Source organism: Cnephaeus nilssonii (assembly GCF_951640355.1).
Source record: "Cnephaeus nilssonii genome assembly, chromosome: 13".
NCBI lineage: Eukaryota > Metazoa > Chordata > Mammalia > Chiroptera > Vespertilionidae > Cnephaeus > Cnephaeus nilssonii.
The window spans coordinates 74,403,409-74,419,778 of NC_137084.1; the positions used below are offsets into that span (position 1 = coordinate 74,403,409).

The window sequence follows — 16,370 nt, forward strand, 5'->3', positions numbered from 1 at the left end:
TACAAATTCATCTAATTTTACACGGAGCGTGTATTGTTTTGTGTCTCAGCATCACATGTGGGTTGATTTCTCTGAATTACACAAGTACTTACTAGTAAGGTCCTGTTCTGTTGAATGTATGTGCTTCTTGCTCTGTGCCTGGTGTCACAGAGTATGTTCTAAATAACTGATTTGGCCCCCAAAAGTTTATTTTTATGTGGATGCAAATGCTTGTTCATAGATGACCGCAATTACATTAAAGAATATAAATAATTTATCTTTAACTTACAGCCATTTCAGCTACTTAACACATTTTCATAGGGATAATATATACAGATCTGGATCATTTTTGTAATAAGCTAATTATTTCCTAGAAGCTCTTTAGGCAGATATTAATTTCCACAGGAATGAATTGTCATCTCACTTAAAGCGAGTATATAAAATGACCACAATTTTTAATATACACATTTATAACAAAAACAGACACAAGCAAAGAGTTAAATTTCAGTTAATTTGCATAGTTGTTTGTGTTTTTTTTGTGTGTGGGGGGGTTTTGTTGTTTGTGTTTTTTTTGGGGGGGGGTTTTGGTCCAACTATCTATAATGCAGGAAAGAACAAAACAATGTGTCCTTGGAGAAAAATTTATGCATTGTAAATGGTCTCTTGGCTTCTTAGTATTCTTTCTGAAAATTCCTGCACTCTATAAAGAGCCTATTCTTTTCCTCAAAGGTATCATTACAAAATCAAGTTAGACTGCTATTCTGCTTCGGTTCAATGGACTGGGGTTTTTAAAAGGAGTTCATCATTTCAGTTTCATAATAAGAAAGTATTTGTTCAATTAAATCATAAGAATATAAACCAAATAATAAGAAAAGCATGGCTTAAAATCATAGCATGACAAATCATAGTGAAGACCCATATTCTATCATATAAATTATTTCATTGCGTCTCTGAGAGTAAATAAAAACGTAGAAATTCTGTTCTCGATGTAGTTAGAATAAAGATCCCGGAGGATGGGGATGTAGATAAAGAGCTTCCCTGGCTTTTCCTACAGCCTACTCAGCATATCGCATACAAAAGCAAACTATCCCACCAGCCCCAGTGTGGATCTGGCCACCAGTGTAGACGCAGGTTCATGATAACTTTAAGAATCAATGAATTTACACTGGAATCAGAAACAGCTCCCACTGCTCATGTCAATCATATTGCATTAGCCCTAGTTGGACAGAAAAGGACAAATAAACAAACTGGGGGAAAAAAACACACACATTTTTTTTATTCCTATTGCAATTCACTCAACAGACATTTTCTGAGCCTTGTCTACATCGTATGTAGAGAATTCCAAAGCTTCTAGCTCATCAATAATTAATGAGTGTTTATTATATCACATTGGTAAAGACCTAAATGTCTTAAGAAGTAAAGAAAGGACTTTCTAACAGTAACATTTTCCATTTCATGAATGATTCCTGCTGGTAAAATGAATTAAAATAAGCGATTTTTTATGTTTCTTCAGAGTTGTATTAATCAGGATAGGCTAGGTTTGCTGAATTTCTACCAGGTTATCCTACTATTGTCACTCAGAGCTGGGAGGTAGGTGCGTGCCATGCTTTGACATTAACATGTGATTCAAAAGCACATAGGCTTCAGCTATCAGCTTTTTATTCAGAAATAAAAAGGAAGGAGGTACTGATACATGATGCAAGGGATGAGCCTGGGCCTCGAAAACATGAGGCTAACTGGATGAAACCAGACACAGAAGGTCACATATTATAGAAGTCTGTTTAAATTAAATGTCCAGACACAAAAAAAATCCATGGAGACAAAAACACAGGTTGATGGTCGCCAGAGGCTAGGTGGAATGGGAAGGCTAAGCAGCTGCTTAATGGGTCCAGGCTACCTTTGGGAGTGATGAGAATATTTGAAACTAGATAGATCAGGTGGTTGCACCAGGTTGTGATGGTATTAATTGCCACTGAGCTATTCAATTAAACATTGTTAGTTTATATGAGTTTCAACTAAAAAAAGGACCAAAATGTTTAATATTTTTGAAATGTAAAAGAAAAAGCACATTGGTTATTTGTGTTTTTACCACTTTTAATTATATTCTCTAGATGAAACTGTACTGTATATTAATATCTGACAGGCATTTTTACTTAATAAATGCCCATAATGAAACTATTTGAGAACTGTGTAATTACAGAATTTTTTTAGGAATCATCATTCTACTACTTAGAATTTTCACTTACCAATGTTCCCATCTGTTTGTGTAATTGCCTGCCTTGAATTTTAAATCTTCCCAGGAACTCTGCATTTTTTTCTACTTAAGTTATTACTGTGATGTTGGGAGTTTGCACTTGGAATGACTCCCACAGCAGAATCATTTTTGAAAATCCATTCACATGGGGTTTTCCTCTTACACACCATTAATGAAGGTGTCAAGTAGAAAAGTCGCTAAGAGCAATGCCAGCAGTGCCCCGCTGATTATTCGAGTAGAATTGGATGTATTGCCTTTAATAATAACTGCCCTGTCTTTGTCAAGTAATTCTCAGTTCATGTGGGGGGCCTCATGGTCAATACAATTAAAATTAATTTTGTCATTTTATGGGAGTGCGATGTTTTTTCCAATGCTATATTGGCAATGCCCGAGTACCAAACTTTCTTTGCTACTATCAGGCGCTATTGGGGCAGTATTCCTATTTAATTACTAGTATTATTTTTTTTAAATATATTTTATTGATTTTAGAGAGGAAGGGAGAGGGAGAGAAAGATAGAAGCATCAATGATGAGAATCATTGATTGGCTGCCTCCTGCATGCCCCCTACAGGGGATCAAGCCCACAACCCAGGCATGTGCCCTTGGCCGGAATTGAACCTGGGACCCTTCAGTCTGCAGGCTGACACTCTATCCATTGAGCCAAACCAGCTAGGGCTAATTACTAGTATTATGATAATTAATAACAACGGTTTCCATAACAATAGAGGGCTGATTTTTCATTTCTGGATCACCCTGTTCTGGCTCTTTCTTTTCCTGGCTGTAACCTGTGGACTGTTTTACTGCTCATTGGTACCTCTACTTGTGTTCATTTTGCCTGGCTAGCCGTCTATTTCCGGTCTAGGGATGAGGGTAAGGATTGATAGCTGTGGATTAAGCGGAAGTGCACTTGATCCCTCAGTATAAGCTAGCTTCCCCAGACAGCAACACTAAAGGGGAAATTAGAGTCCCAGACTGGGAGGGCGCCTGGCGTGATCCTCTGTCCAGTGTTTCCCCCCAGGGGTGGGCGCTGCTGGAGACTGGTAGGGATTATTCCATACTAGTATTATGAGCACTCCCACACCTGAAGTTCTAAATGCCAGTGGTCTCCAGGAGAACCCAAAGTACCCCACGCATTTCTGGGTGCCTCCAAGCAGTACAGATCCACACCTTCTCACTTACGGGATGAGCAAACTGAGGCCCAGAGAGGTGTGACTGAAGGCACCTGCTCAGCAAGTGGCAAAATTGGTTCTAGAACCAAAATATCCACTGCCCTTGTCTACTTTCTACCATAGCTAGTTTCATGTAAAACATTTAAACTTGAATCTTAGTGGACTCTCAATACTAGTCTGAAATTCAATTAATTTTCCTACTTAATTTACTCTCTTATGGTCTACAGTGCCAATTTCATACCTTCTCCTCACTCCTCAATCCTTCAACACTCCCCGTCCTCATCTCACTCAAAGCTGGTGTTTTTGCATCTTTTTTCACTGTGAAAATAGAAGAGGGAGGAAAACTAACTCACCATCACACCATCAGATATGTCAGCCTGCCTGTGTTTACACCCATACGCTCTGCCTACCTTCCTGCTACGAGCAATGAACTCTTCCTGCTCCTAAGGCCCCTTCCTCCCTCATCTGCAAACCTGTGCTACTTCAGTTATCTTTGTTCTCTCTCGTTCTCCCCCTGGTTCATTCTCATCTGCCTTCAGAGGAAAAGAAATGCTCTCATGGCCCCTTCCTTCATCTGCTGTGGTGTTTTTCCACTTTCCTGAAAGCATTATTTCCTGAGAGAGCTGTTAGTACCTGCTTTCTCCACCTCTTTGACTCTAGTCAACTCCTCAACCTCCTCCGACTAAGCTCCTATTCCCTACCGCACCCACAAGGTCACTCTTGTTAAAGTTACCAACAACCTCCACCTTGCAAACCCAGCCCTGACTTCTCAGCATCCTTCCTAACCCTCCCCGTAGTATTGGACACAGTGGCCACACTGTTCTTCAGGAAGCATTTTCTTCATTTGGCTTCTTGGACATGTTTTTGTTTTTCTTTCTATTTCCATCCTCTCTCTCTGGCTTCTCTTTCTAGGGCTCCTTTGCTGGCTCCCTCTCCTCTGTTCAAACTGTAGATACTACACCGCTTAAGGTCCCAGCCCTCAGCTCTCCTTTTATTAACAAAGCAACCAGAGAAAGCTTTAAAAAATAAATCTAACATATCTCCCTTCTTTAAAACCATTTAAATGATTTCTCATAACTCTTAGAATAAAATATAAACCCTCTATTTAGAACTACAAGGCTTGCATAATCTAACCCCTTTCCACCCTAACCACTGACCTTCTTCCTGTTCCTGGACACTTAGTTTGTTTCTCCTCAGGGTTTGCATAGGCTGTTCCTTCTGAAATGCTCTCTTCCCATATCTTCTCAAGGGTTCCTCTCACTCACCATCCGGTTTTCTCCTCAAATGTCACCTCCCCTGAGACACCTTCCCTGAGTATTTAAAGTAGTACCTTCTCTTCCTCCATTATTTTCAATTCCCTTATAGCGCTTCACTCTTATCCATAGATGCATCGCTATTTGATATTATATGGGTATTCATTTGCTGTTATTGAGAGGTGATGTGGTAAAATGATTAAACACATAAAGTCTGGATCCCAATTTGCTGGATGCAACCACTTACTAGCTCGGACTTACAACCTTGGACTACCTACTTAATCTCTCTTTTCCTCAGTGTTCTAACCTTTAAAATGGGGGGATTTTTTTTAATTCTGATGGATTGTTACAGAGATAAAATGAGTTAAAATGTATAATAGGCTTAAAATAAATGACTCTCTTAGTAAGTGCTATGTAAGTGATTAGATAGTATCATTATTATATTTTAACCGTGTTTGAAAGGTCCGCCCTAAAATATACTTCAAGAGGACAACTGCCTTGACATTAATGTGTACCACTATTAATGTGATACATTAATATGTATTTTTCTAACTACTAAAGCAGTAACAGTGCCTGGTGCATCCTTGGCTCTCAATATGTAGTTACTGAATAAATAATTTGCTACTAATTGGACTTGTGTCTCAGCAGACTCTCAAATTATATATTTGTGGCTTGAAAACATTAGCTTTGAAAATGGCCTTTGCCAGCATAAAGGTTTGACGTAGAATACCTGTAAAATAAGACACTCACATCTGCCTACCCATCAGTAGGATATTGCTAAGACCCTTCCACTTACGGGATCCATGAAGAGCACAAAAAGGTATAAAATATTTAGGGTGAACTAGGAGACAGAACAGCGGTAAGTTAGAGATAAGGCTTTGTTCATTTGATGAAACAATATAGCATAAAAATAAAAGAATGACAGTTAGAATTGAGGTTCTAATGTTTAGCTTTACCCCTAAAATTTTTTAATGTTTCTGGGAAATGTGTCCCTTAACATTTTCTATTTAGAGTTGTATATTTATTTCTCCTCAATTGGCCAGATTCTTCTCGGTCAGTATGTTCCCCTCAAGCTGAGTACATGTTCCCTTAGAAATAGAGCTTTTGAATGCTTGTATTTTTTAGAATATCAAGTTATTAAACTATAGCCAAATATGATACAGAAAATGTTTCTATGAAATAAATATAGACTTTTATTAATGAGATATTACATATAGTATCCAGAAATTTCTAGGTCTGTTTGTTTTTTTGTTAATGTTTATTATTTATTTGTTTTTGGGTAGACTGAAATAAGTCAGCTTCTTATTATAAAATACATGGCAGATTTACCTTAGCAATGTGCTAGAATCATTTTGGGCAACTATAAATGAACATAATTCATTTAATCTGACGAATCAGCTTCACCATTCTTTAGAGCATCTCAAGTGAAAAATCCTGAATCACTAACCCATTTTCTGAACTTTCTGTAGGACATAAACTCACCCATTCAGTTGGCTGCCAAGTTTTTAGTCCTTCACAAAAGTATAGAAAGTTACAGTGCAAATGCAAATTTGCAACTTCCACATGTGCCTCTATAACTCTTAGCTACACCTGAAATATGTTTGGAATGTGTTTATTTTTTTTTTAATTCTTTATTGTTTAAAGTATTGCATAAGTCTCCTTTTTCTCCCATTGACCTCTCCCAGGCGGCTCCCACCCCCAAGCATATGCCCTCATTTCAAAGTATATCCTCATTGTTCTTTGAATTTTTGCTAAATTAAAGTAAAAGGCAATTTAACCTGAATCACTGAGAACAGTTGGATAGCATGGAAAGGTTTTTGCATTTTTCGTAAAACTTGCACCAATTTCTTAATTATTGAACACTTAAATTGAGCAAGCACACTTTCAGTTTCTCCTATTAATGAAGACACTTTCAGACCAGACTTAAGAGTCATTATATTATATAATGAGGCTCTAACAGTGGAGACCTTGCCATATGGGACATGAACTCCTATTCCTTACAGCATATCAGTGAGATTGTTTTCTGTCAATTCCTGTTTTGGAGACCAAGTGATGACAGTTGGCAGTGTTTGAACAGAGAATATCTTTGTTTCTGTTTTACTCGAACTGCCCATCTGTTGCTTTAACTTTATGCAATTATTTCTGATAGAATGAAACTTATACCACTGGCTCCAGTATATTTATGTAGAAGTTTTCTTAATATCATTTAATTATAAATTCTTAATGAGATAGGCTCCAAGTGAAGTTATTAAACACTGAATTGACAAACTGGCTTAACTGGTAACCAAAGTTGCCTTGCATATGTTTCTGATATTCCATTGATTTCACAAACTTCTCTGTCCTAACTTTCCTCAATTCTATGAAAGTTAAACCCCTTGTCCCAGGTTTTACTGTCCTTCTAGTGGCAAAGGCAAAGGTCTCACTTTGCCATTTTGCTTTCCATCAAAATATTTGGCACACTGGACATTAGTGACTGGCCCACTTTTCCTTAGAACCTTCTCGGGCCTCTGCTTCCATCATAGTCTGGTTATAGACCCCTCTTTTATCTCCCAGCCCGCTGACTCTGTAAGGCTTTCTACCGGAATCCTGGGCTCTCCATGTGTCCTTCCCTCCTCAACCATCTCCTCACCAGAGCTGCTTCCTCCAGGCATCATTTGCAGTCCATCACCACAACTATCAAAAACCGCCCCCCGTTGCTCGGTCTTGCCTTACATTCATTTCATTGCAGCTTGACTTTCTGACGGCTCCAAGACAACATGAAACAAATGTGAAGGTAGCATCACTATTTATATGTGCTTCTTTCTGAAATTTCTGCTTTGTTTTGTTCAAATATTCTCTTAAAAACTCAAAACCTGACATTTACTTGGAGCCATAAATTCAGTCTATTACTATTAGTGTAAAAAAAGTGGTATAAATTTGTTTTATTTGTGCTTTTTCAGGATAACCCAAGTTCATAGATAATAGAAATATTTCTTTTTAGTACCCTGTGACCCCATTTTCTAATGTCAATTTCTATGCCATCTTTTAATTGCATATATATATATATATATCACTTCCAAGGAGTCTTGAAAATTAAAAAGTTTCATCAAATTCAGTTATCCTGAAATTATACTGTTCTTTCATTAAATTTTTTTAGCATTTCTTTGATGTGGATACTCACAGCATATCTGTGTGCTTTAAATTAAAAATCCACTTCTAAAATTTATGGCGTGGCTTTCTTATAATTTTTTAAATGATTAACTTTCCAGCCCAGAAACATTTGATGAATGAGTTTAAGTGCAGCTTTTTCTCCTATACAAAACAGATTAGGGCATTCTACTTTTAACATTGGACATATACTGATAACATGGATCATTGATCATTTAGGCCTAGTTACAGCTTGTTTGGAGGTGCCCACAGCACACCCAGGGGCCTTAAATTAAAAAGCCACTTCTAACACTTACAGGGTGGCCAGATGTCTGGTTTGCCTGTAACTGATGGAGGAGCTGCCAGATCACTGGGACATCAGTTTTAAAACCAGGACAGTCCCAGACAAAGTAGGGTAATTTGGCCACTGCTAGTACTATTTAAATGGCCTGAACAGCCCTAACCGGTTTGGCTCAGTGGATAGAGCGTCGGCCTGAGGACTGAAGGGTCCCAGGTTTGATTTCAGTCAAGGGTATGTATCTTGGTTGCGGGCACATCCCCAGTAGGGGGTGTGCAGGAGGCAGCTGATCGATGTTTCTCTCTCATCGATGTTTCTAATGCTCTATCCCTCTTTGTAAAGAATCAATAAAATATATTTTTTTAAATAAATAAATAATAAAAATAAATGGCCCGAACAGTGGGAGAGTGGACAACTTAAAAGTACATTAAGAGTTTATTTCTTGGATCACTTACATTTAAATCTATACATGTAAATATCAGTCATGTTGTTAACCCAAAACATATTTATCCTAATTGTACAAAGGTAATCTTACCTCACATATTTTTACGTAAAAATAAGTTAAATAAAAAGTCACACTTTCATTGTATCAACTTGTTAATGTGGAACTTTGTCCATTATTCATTCACATAATGTTATTTATTAAGCAGGTGCTGTTGGCCTTCAATAAAATAGTAAGAAAGATAGATATTATGAACAATATTATGATCTCTCCAGAAAATCTCATCACTTATTATATTTTTGTTGGTAATTTGGGGCCCCATTCTAGGTTTTCCAAATGCCCAAACATTTTCATAATTGCTATCTGGTTGGTGTTTCATTGTTCAAGAGAACCCCTGTTCTTTTTTTCCTGCAGTTCAAGTATATGACAAAGGTTCCATCAAATTGATTCATCACCTGTAGTTAACATATTCTGCCTGTATTGCTGGTTGTTTATCCATAGTACAGGCCTCAAATCCTTTCCATTAACTTTGTGGGGGAAGTATCTTTCTACAACTGCTGAATCATGCTCCAAGAGTAAGCCCATAATAGAAACAATGTGAACACAGTGCCACTGTGGGTCAAGGCAGAAACAGACCACAAACTTTACCTTGAAATTTAGCTTGAGAATATGCCATATGCTAATTCTTATTTGGTTAGCTGAGTCATCTCAAAGTGACCTTGAATGACTCACCTTTGAGAAGGTGACAGAGTCTCCTGTGTGTTTGGCTGCAGCTCAAAGTGCCAGTTGAGCACCAAAAAAAATGTTGCTGCATTGAGGAAATTCAGCACCTGGAACAGTGCCTGACATACTGTAGGTGCTCAATGAAATTTTGTCCATATATCCTGCATTGTAGTACCATAGCTAGCATCTCAAATGGGAAACAGTTCATTCGAACCCTGAACTCATATTCTGTAGTATTTCATGAAGTAAATATTATTTCTGAATTATTTATTTTGTATTTTTTTCTAACTTGACTTTTACATTTTTTAAAGGCAAAGACTATAACTTACATTCCCTTATCTCTCTGGATGGCATAGTGCAATTACAAGGTTCTTGGAAAAATATATCGAATTTTATTGAGATGGATGAATGCAAAACACAAGTTTGGGTGTGTTTGTTTGTTTTTAACAGATAGAGGAACTGAATCCCCAGATATGACATGAATTTGAAAGGGGGGATATATTAATTAATATAATTTTAAATTAATTTTTGTTTTCATCTCTAGGGGTCCTTGTAAAGTGCTGGTAGGGTAAGATTTGTAGAATGGTGATTGATACTGTAGGGTAAGAATTTGGTAAAGGTGATGGAATCTGCTTATGGTGTTATACATCTATTTTGTTTGGCAACAACATCAATATTTAAATTAACAGAAGGAAAATATACATTTCATCATCATCTGGCATAGGCCCATGTTGCCTCCGCTGAACTTTAACATAGGAGAAAATTATCTTGTTATCTTTCAAATGATGTTCTTAAAATAAGCCTTACTGCTTAGAAATATAAAAATCCTGGATTCATAAAAGTCTTTCTGAAAGAGAGAGAGACAGACATAATCATCAGAACATATATAGTGTAGTAATAGGGCACAAAGCTGCCCCAAGGTGTGCCCATCTCCACACCGCATTCACAGCGGGACTGCAAACCTCACATTTCTAATAAGTGGCCCTTAGACATTCTGAGATTCTAACAGGTGGACCCCAAAAAAAACAAAGGTTCAAAAGCAAGTTTGACTCAGGCCCTAATGTGAAAATATTTTTGTTTTTGGATAACTTACCATGATGAATAAAGTATTGTGGAATGGTGGTTAATCCTCTATCTCAACCCAGTCCCCACCCACTTTATAAAATAGCACCTAAACCAAGAGATGATTAGTTAAAAACAACCCAGATTTCCAGGCTTCTTTTTCTTTCTCTCCCCCTACCCACCGCCCCCCCCCCAACCCCCCCACCTTCCTCCTCTACATCTCTTTACCATTGTTCTTCTATGGTTTTCCTCAAAGAATGTTAGCATTCATTAATGTCCTCACCAGTGGTTCCCTGGTGTGAATCCCAGAGTACTCCCTAGCTATTCACTCAAGTATTCTCTGTGGAATGTTGGCTGGCAGTGAATGGCCCTCTGAGAGAAGTGCAGTGTTCTCTTTCAAAGGGTCATTTGTCTTTTTTTTTTGAAGAATGTGGATTTATTCCGTAGAAACAAGATCAATTGTATGACCCATATTTTAAGAAAGATGTTAAGATCAGATGCTCTACTACCGTAATCAAACAATATCAGTCTCATTTAACTGTAGAAGAAGGCATTACTGTAGTTTTGAAGTTCATGCTACCAACAATAGTGACTTTTAGGTAAGGTGGACACTAGGTAAAATCAAGTGTTTAATGGATTTTTTAAATGGCTAATTATTTTAAACAGGTTAGGCCTATTTCATCATGTGGTTTACTTTATCATGATTTCTAATGGGAAGAAAGGCAATGAAGACTTGTTCATCACTTTCCAGGTAGTTAATTTCCAAAAGCGGATACTTAGAGATGGTATTTCAGCGACCTGAAATGTAAGGGGAGAGTATGTTTCCTTGTTTTTTCCAGCATCAGTAATGGGCATTTTAGGCATATTGAAAGTGCGTTTTACTGGCTTATTTCTTATTTAAAAAAATAACCTCCAAATTAAAAGTTATACCTTCATTTGCACATATTACTAATTTTTACTAATTTCATATTCACTCTTTTTGCTCTTAATTGATTACAAGATTTTCCCCTCCTCCTACCTTAAGGTGTAGAATTGGAACTTACTCATTTCTATGTTTATAAAAACCTGGCTCAATACTTATGGGTGTTCAATAAGTAATTGTTGAGTGTATTCTGATTACTGCTACTCATTGTCATTTTTACTGGTAGTGTCTTGGTAGTTTCCATAAAATAAAACTTTGTAACAATTTTGCACCAATCTCTGGAATTCAGATGTGTCTGTTAAAGAAGGTCACAAAGTGAAAAGAACTTGGCATTTGAAATCAGAGAGACTTCAATTGAGCAACCTGGTAGGTGAGTTGGTTTTTTCAGGATACCTTGGTGGGATACAAGTGGGACATGTCTAACATATTTTAGACAGGTAATAAAGTATAATAAAGTATTCAAAGAAATACCCCAGGAAAGGATAAAAAATTACATATTATTTCATTTTATTTTTGTTTCAGAAATAGACTGATGTGTATGTGCATTTGTATGTATGTGTAGGTATGTGTGTGTGTGATGTGGAACTGGGTCACAATCTAAAATGTGGATTGTTGTTGGAAAAAATAAAAATAAAAACACTATGCTAGTGGATATTTCAATATTTCATAATAATTCTGAGCCTTGAATTTCCTCTGTATAATTAGGCTAATAATTTTGAACTATTTTGAACATATATTCTGAGGATTAACAAGTACTAACATATGTGAAGTACATTATAGCATGCTGAGTCCAGTAGAATATGAAAAGGAGTTTGCATATTTGTATTTGTGAAGGAATCTATACATTTATCAAATCAGCTCCAGTTATTTCACAAGCATTTAATTGGTTATTCCTGACCTCACTCTGAATTTCTTTCTTCATTTTAATTATACTTGTCCTAAGTACTTAATTAGAAATAAAAGTAGAAAAAAAAAGTCTCTGTTGGTCATTTTCAGTAGTTCTTTCGGGTGTGAGCCTTGATGCAAATGTAGACAAGGTTGGGGATATGAGCATAGGGAGAGCTATAAGGAAGAAGAAACCTGGGAGATGAACTGACAATGGCCGAATGGGAAAAGGTGACTCTTCCAGAAGAAGGTGATTAATCTCACCAAGAAGCAGATCAAGAAAGGGATATGAAGGAATATGAAGATTATAGGGGAAGTTTTGTTTTGTTTTGTTTTGTTTTCTGTAGCCTTTGAGAATATTTTGAGTGGCTTTCGATCTTTTTGAGAAAATAGAAAATTTTAAAGGTACTGTGGTTCATAATATAAGTAGAGGCTCAGTGCACAAAATCCGTGCACTCGGAGTGTCCCTCAGCCCAGCCTGCACCCTCTCTCAGTCCAGGAGCCCTCAGGGGATGTCCAACTGCCTCAGAGGCATGAGAGGCTCCCGCCACCTCCGCTGTGCTTGCCAGCCATGAGCCCAGCTTAGGGCTTCTGGCTGAGCGGCACTCGCCCTGTGGGAGCGCACTGACCACCAGGGGGCAGCTCCTGTGTTGAGCTTCTGCCCCCTAGTGGTCAGTGTGCATCACAGTGACCTGTCATTCTGCCCTAAGGGTTGATTTGCATATTAGCCTTTTATTATATAGGATCTTTGTGCTTGAAAATGACTCTCCCCTCTGAAACAGTTTATAGATGAGAAATCTGAGTTACATAACATGTGATCTGATTTGCCTAAATAATAGCTGGAATCATAACATCTTTCTTGACTTTGAATTCGCTTCTCTTTCTAATACCAGTCTTGATGAAGTCTTGTCCTGAAACATCGTCCCCGAGTCTGGAGGCCTCGGGCAGCTGAGCTGTTTCTCTCACGTGTTTTAGCCACGGGTTGTGATTAAATCTAGGATCCTCCCTCTCCCACTATTGTTGGACAGTAGCTTTGCCAGATGGATCATAGAGCTGAATGAAGCCTTAGAGACCTTCTCATTCAGAACTTTTCAAATGTTATTTTAGCAGAGAAAACATTTTTGCAGACAAGACTTATGTGGCAGCTTAATATATAAAGCAGATTTTTTTTAAACGTTCTAGTCAAAATTAGTTTTAAGGGATCTGGAGCACTGCCTGCCCCTACCTCCCACCCCCACCACAAGGAAACCACTAGCCTCCTAAGAAGCACCATAATTAAAAAAAAAAAAATTCTCCTTGATTGCCTTTGTTTTATAACCAGGTTTTCTTTGAATTCAGGGGAAAGAGAAAAGTATTTTAGGCTATTCTAGGAGAAAAATCCGCTCTCTCAAATATGGCAGAAATAGCTTTGAGGAGTGAATTGCAGGGAGCATGACTCCAGAGGAACCCAGGGGAAGACGCAATATGTGAGGAAACAGGTCCGAATGCTGTTCAAAGCAGGCATTATCAGTATTAATCAACTGGAGTCTAGTTGACCCACTTTTCTAAGAACTTTCCCAAAGAAAACAGAAGCTGTGAAAACAGACATATTTCTCTGACTATAAATAATGCCAGTGCTGCTTTGGACTACTTTTGTGCAGATGCCCTGTCGGGTCTGCAGCGATGGTTTCCTTCAGCGAATTCTGGAAAATAGCGACTGGTTTGGATAAGCTGCCCCTCCCCGGAGAGGACAGTGTCTCTAAAAGAAGGGCCTGCTTTTCCTTTCATCGACTATTTGCAAATCAGCTAGAGCCCCCACCGCCTCCCCAGGATGAGGTTCAGTGAACTGTGATTAAGGGAAGCGGGGCCAACATCAGGCCATCCCACGTCCCATGCTTACAGGTCTAAGAACTTGACCCCAAGGCCAGGGGTAGTGGTTACCGATGTTTTTAATGGTTACATTGCCGGGGAGCTCGTGTCTTATAATTCCCGGGAACCTGAGACCCCCTCCGGTTGATGGTTTTTGTTTTTTTTTTTCTGAACTGTTTCAATGCTTTTTCCGTCCTGGTCCCTTGACCGAATGTTTAATAGCGTTTGCTACTTCCTTGTCTGAAGACTCGTCTTGCCCAGGACCACTTACCAGCTTGGCACACGGGGGCAGCTCTCCCTCCGGAAGGAAGGGGGTCTGGGTGCCCGTGGTGCCGATCACCAGCACGTTCCTCTTCAGGTCAATGGAACACTGGTGTCTCCTGAGCATGTCGAGCCCGAGGAGCATGTCCATGGGCTGCTCCTCGAGGATGGAGAAGGAGCAGGGCAAGAAATCGCCTTCGATCTGGATCTGAGCGAGGTGGACGCGGCCGATGATCCTCTGCGTGCCCACCCCTTTCGCGATGCCCGCCCACCGCCGGTCCACCAGCCGGATGATGTTGCACCGCTCGGCGCAGGCCTGGCTCATGATGGTCATCTGCGCGCCCGAGTCCACGAACGCCTTCATGGGGTGGCCGTTCACCCTGCAGTTGATGTACAGCATGGCCACCTGCCCAAAGCTCTCGGGGGCCTCCTCCATGGCGATGTTCATGTTCTCCTCGATGTTTCGCTGCCGGATTTCCTCTTCGATCCGGGCCTGGGCTTCCAAGTCAAAGGGGTCGGCCGAGTAGAGGCGAAGCTTCTCCCGCTCTCGCAGGTCCCTCTCCCGTCGCTGCTCCGTCAGGACCTGGGAGAAGGTCTCCAGGTTTCCGCTGAGCAGGGCCTCCGCCAAGGGGGGGTTGCGCTCCCGCAGCAGCGACAGGTCGTGGGGGTTGGAGAGCAGCATGCTTCGGATCAGGGCAGGGCTTTCCACGCCGTGAGCCGAGGGCATCTCTCCCGAGTCCAAGCCTCGGAACTGCTGGGCCGATTGTGCGCGTGGCGGCGGCGGCTGCTGATGCTGCTGATGCTGCTGCTGCTGCTGATGCTGCTGCTGCTGCTGCTGCTGCTGATGCTGCTGATGCTGATGCTGCTGCCGGGCGCTGGAGGTCCCCGGCGTGGCTATCCCAGCGAAATCCACTCGCGGCAGGTTTGACGTCCGTCCCAAAGAAGGGGGCCCCATGTTGTCATTCTGAAGTAGAACCACCATGTCGCCGTCTCTGAGGCCGTAGGAGCCCAGGGAGCAGTGGTCGTCCAGGAGGATTCGCTCCAGGAAGACGATCTGCGTCTCCTCGGCGGGGATGCCGGACTCCAGCTCGCAGAGGACGCGGAAGTTGTAGAGCTCCAACTCAGGGCTGACCTGGAGGGAGAAGGTCGCCTCGGAGAGGTCCCTGCGCACACAGTACACGGTGACCAGCATGGCACGCGCCCAGGAGGGCCATGTGGGCAGGGGGCATCGGCTCACGGGCTGGCTGGAGCTGGCCTCCTTGATGGCTCAGCCTGCGTTTCTGTTCAGTCGCCTCTCAGAGAGGCCCCGCCACGCACCACCGGCCTCAGTGCCTCAGTGCCGGCTGCCTGGCCCCCTGGAACCCGGAGGTAGCGTGTTGTGTTCCAGCGTTCATTTGGAACTAAGAATGCCTGTTCACATAGAAACAAAGTTACTCAGGTCAAGGAGGTTCCAAGGCTCGCCCTTCAGAGCCTGGTTAACCCAAGACATTTCAACTTTTCCTGAACAACATATTAATAATCACTGTGTTCATCTGAGAATCGTATTCTTCATACTTTTATTTGATCCCCAAACAGTGAGTCCTTGTTTCCTAAGGGCAAGACTCATGCTATGTGCTTGGTATAAGAGGTAGATCAGGCTCGGTGTCTGCCCTTGAGAGTCTCGCATTCTAGGTAGGGATTGAGGGTAAATGGGGAGTCATAATAGGGGGGGGGGGGAAGTGCCTTTACAAAGACACATGCAGCATACTAATGAGCAGAACAGAGACGTGTCTCTAAAGAGGAGATAGATGTTCAAGGCCGTTGCAGGATGAACACTTTCCATGTGAAAAATGGTGAGAGTCACTCCAGACAAAAAGAATTGCATGAACAAAAGTAAAAATTCATGACAAGGCCTATCACTTCCTGTGAAACATAAAATATTTAACTAAGAAGCAAATTATATATATATATATATATATATATATATATATATATATATATATATATATATATGATTTTGAATGACAGACTATATGAAGCTGGAAAAAAAATTCAAACCAATTTATAGTCACATGTGAATCCAAGGAACTTAAATATTATCCATAGGCAAGATCCTCCCTTTAAAAATATAAAAAGGAAGGAATAAAAAGAAAATAAAGAGAAAGGAAAT

At 40.2% G+C, this 16,370-nt stretch overlaps 2 protein-coding genes across 3 annotated transcripts in view; one reads left to right on the plus strand and one right to left on the minus strand.

The window, feature by feature from the left end:
- PDGFD (platelet derived growth factor D) overlaps positions 1-16,370 on the plus strand; it is a 232,636-nt gene that overhangs the window by 95,693 nt on the left and 120,573 nt on the right. The gene's annotated exons all lie outside the window — the stretch shown is intronic.
- Positions 14,139-15,446, minus strand: DDI1 (DNA damage inducible 1 homolog 1; the record flags this gene model as incomplete). The annotated part of the gene is made up of 1 exon (XM_079787024.1): positions 14,139-15,446. The coding sequence occupies exon 1, from the start codon at positions 15,411-15,413 to the stop codon at positions 14,139-14,141; it is 1,275 nt and encodes a 424-aa protein (XP_079643150.1). The 5' UTR covers positions 15,414-15,446.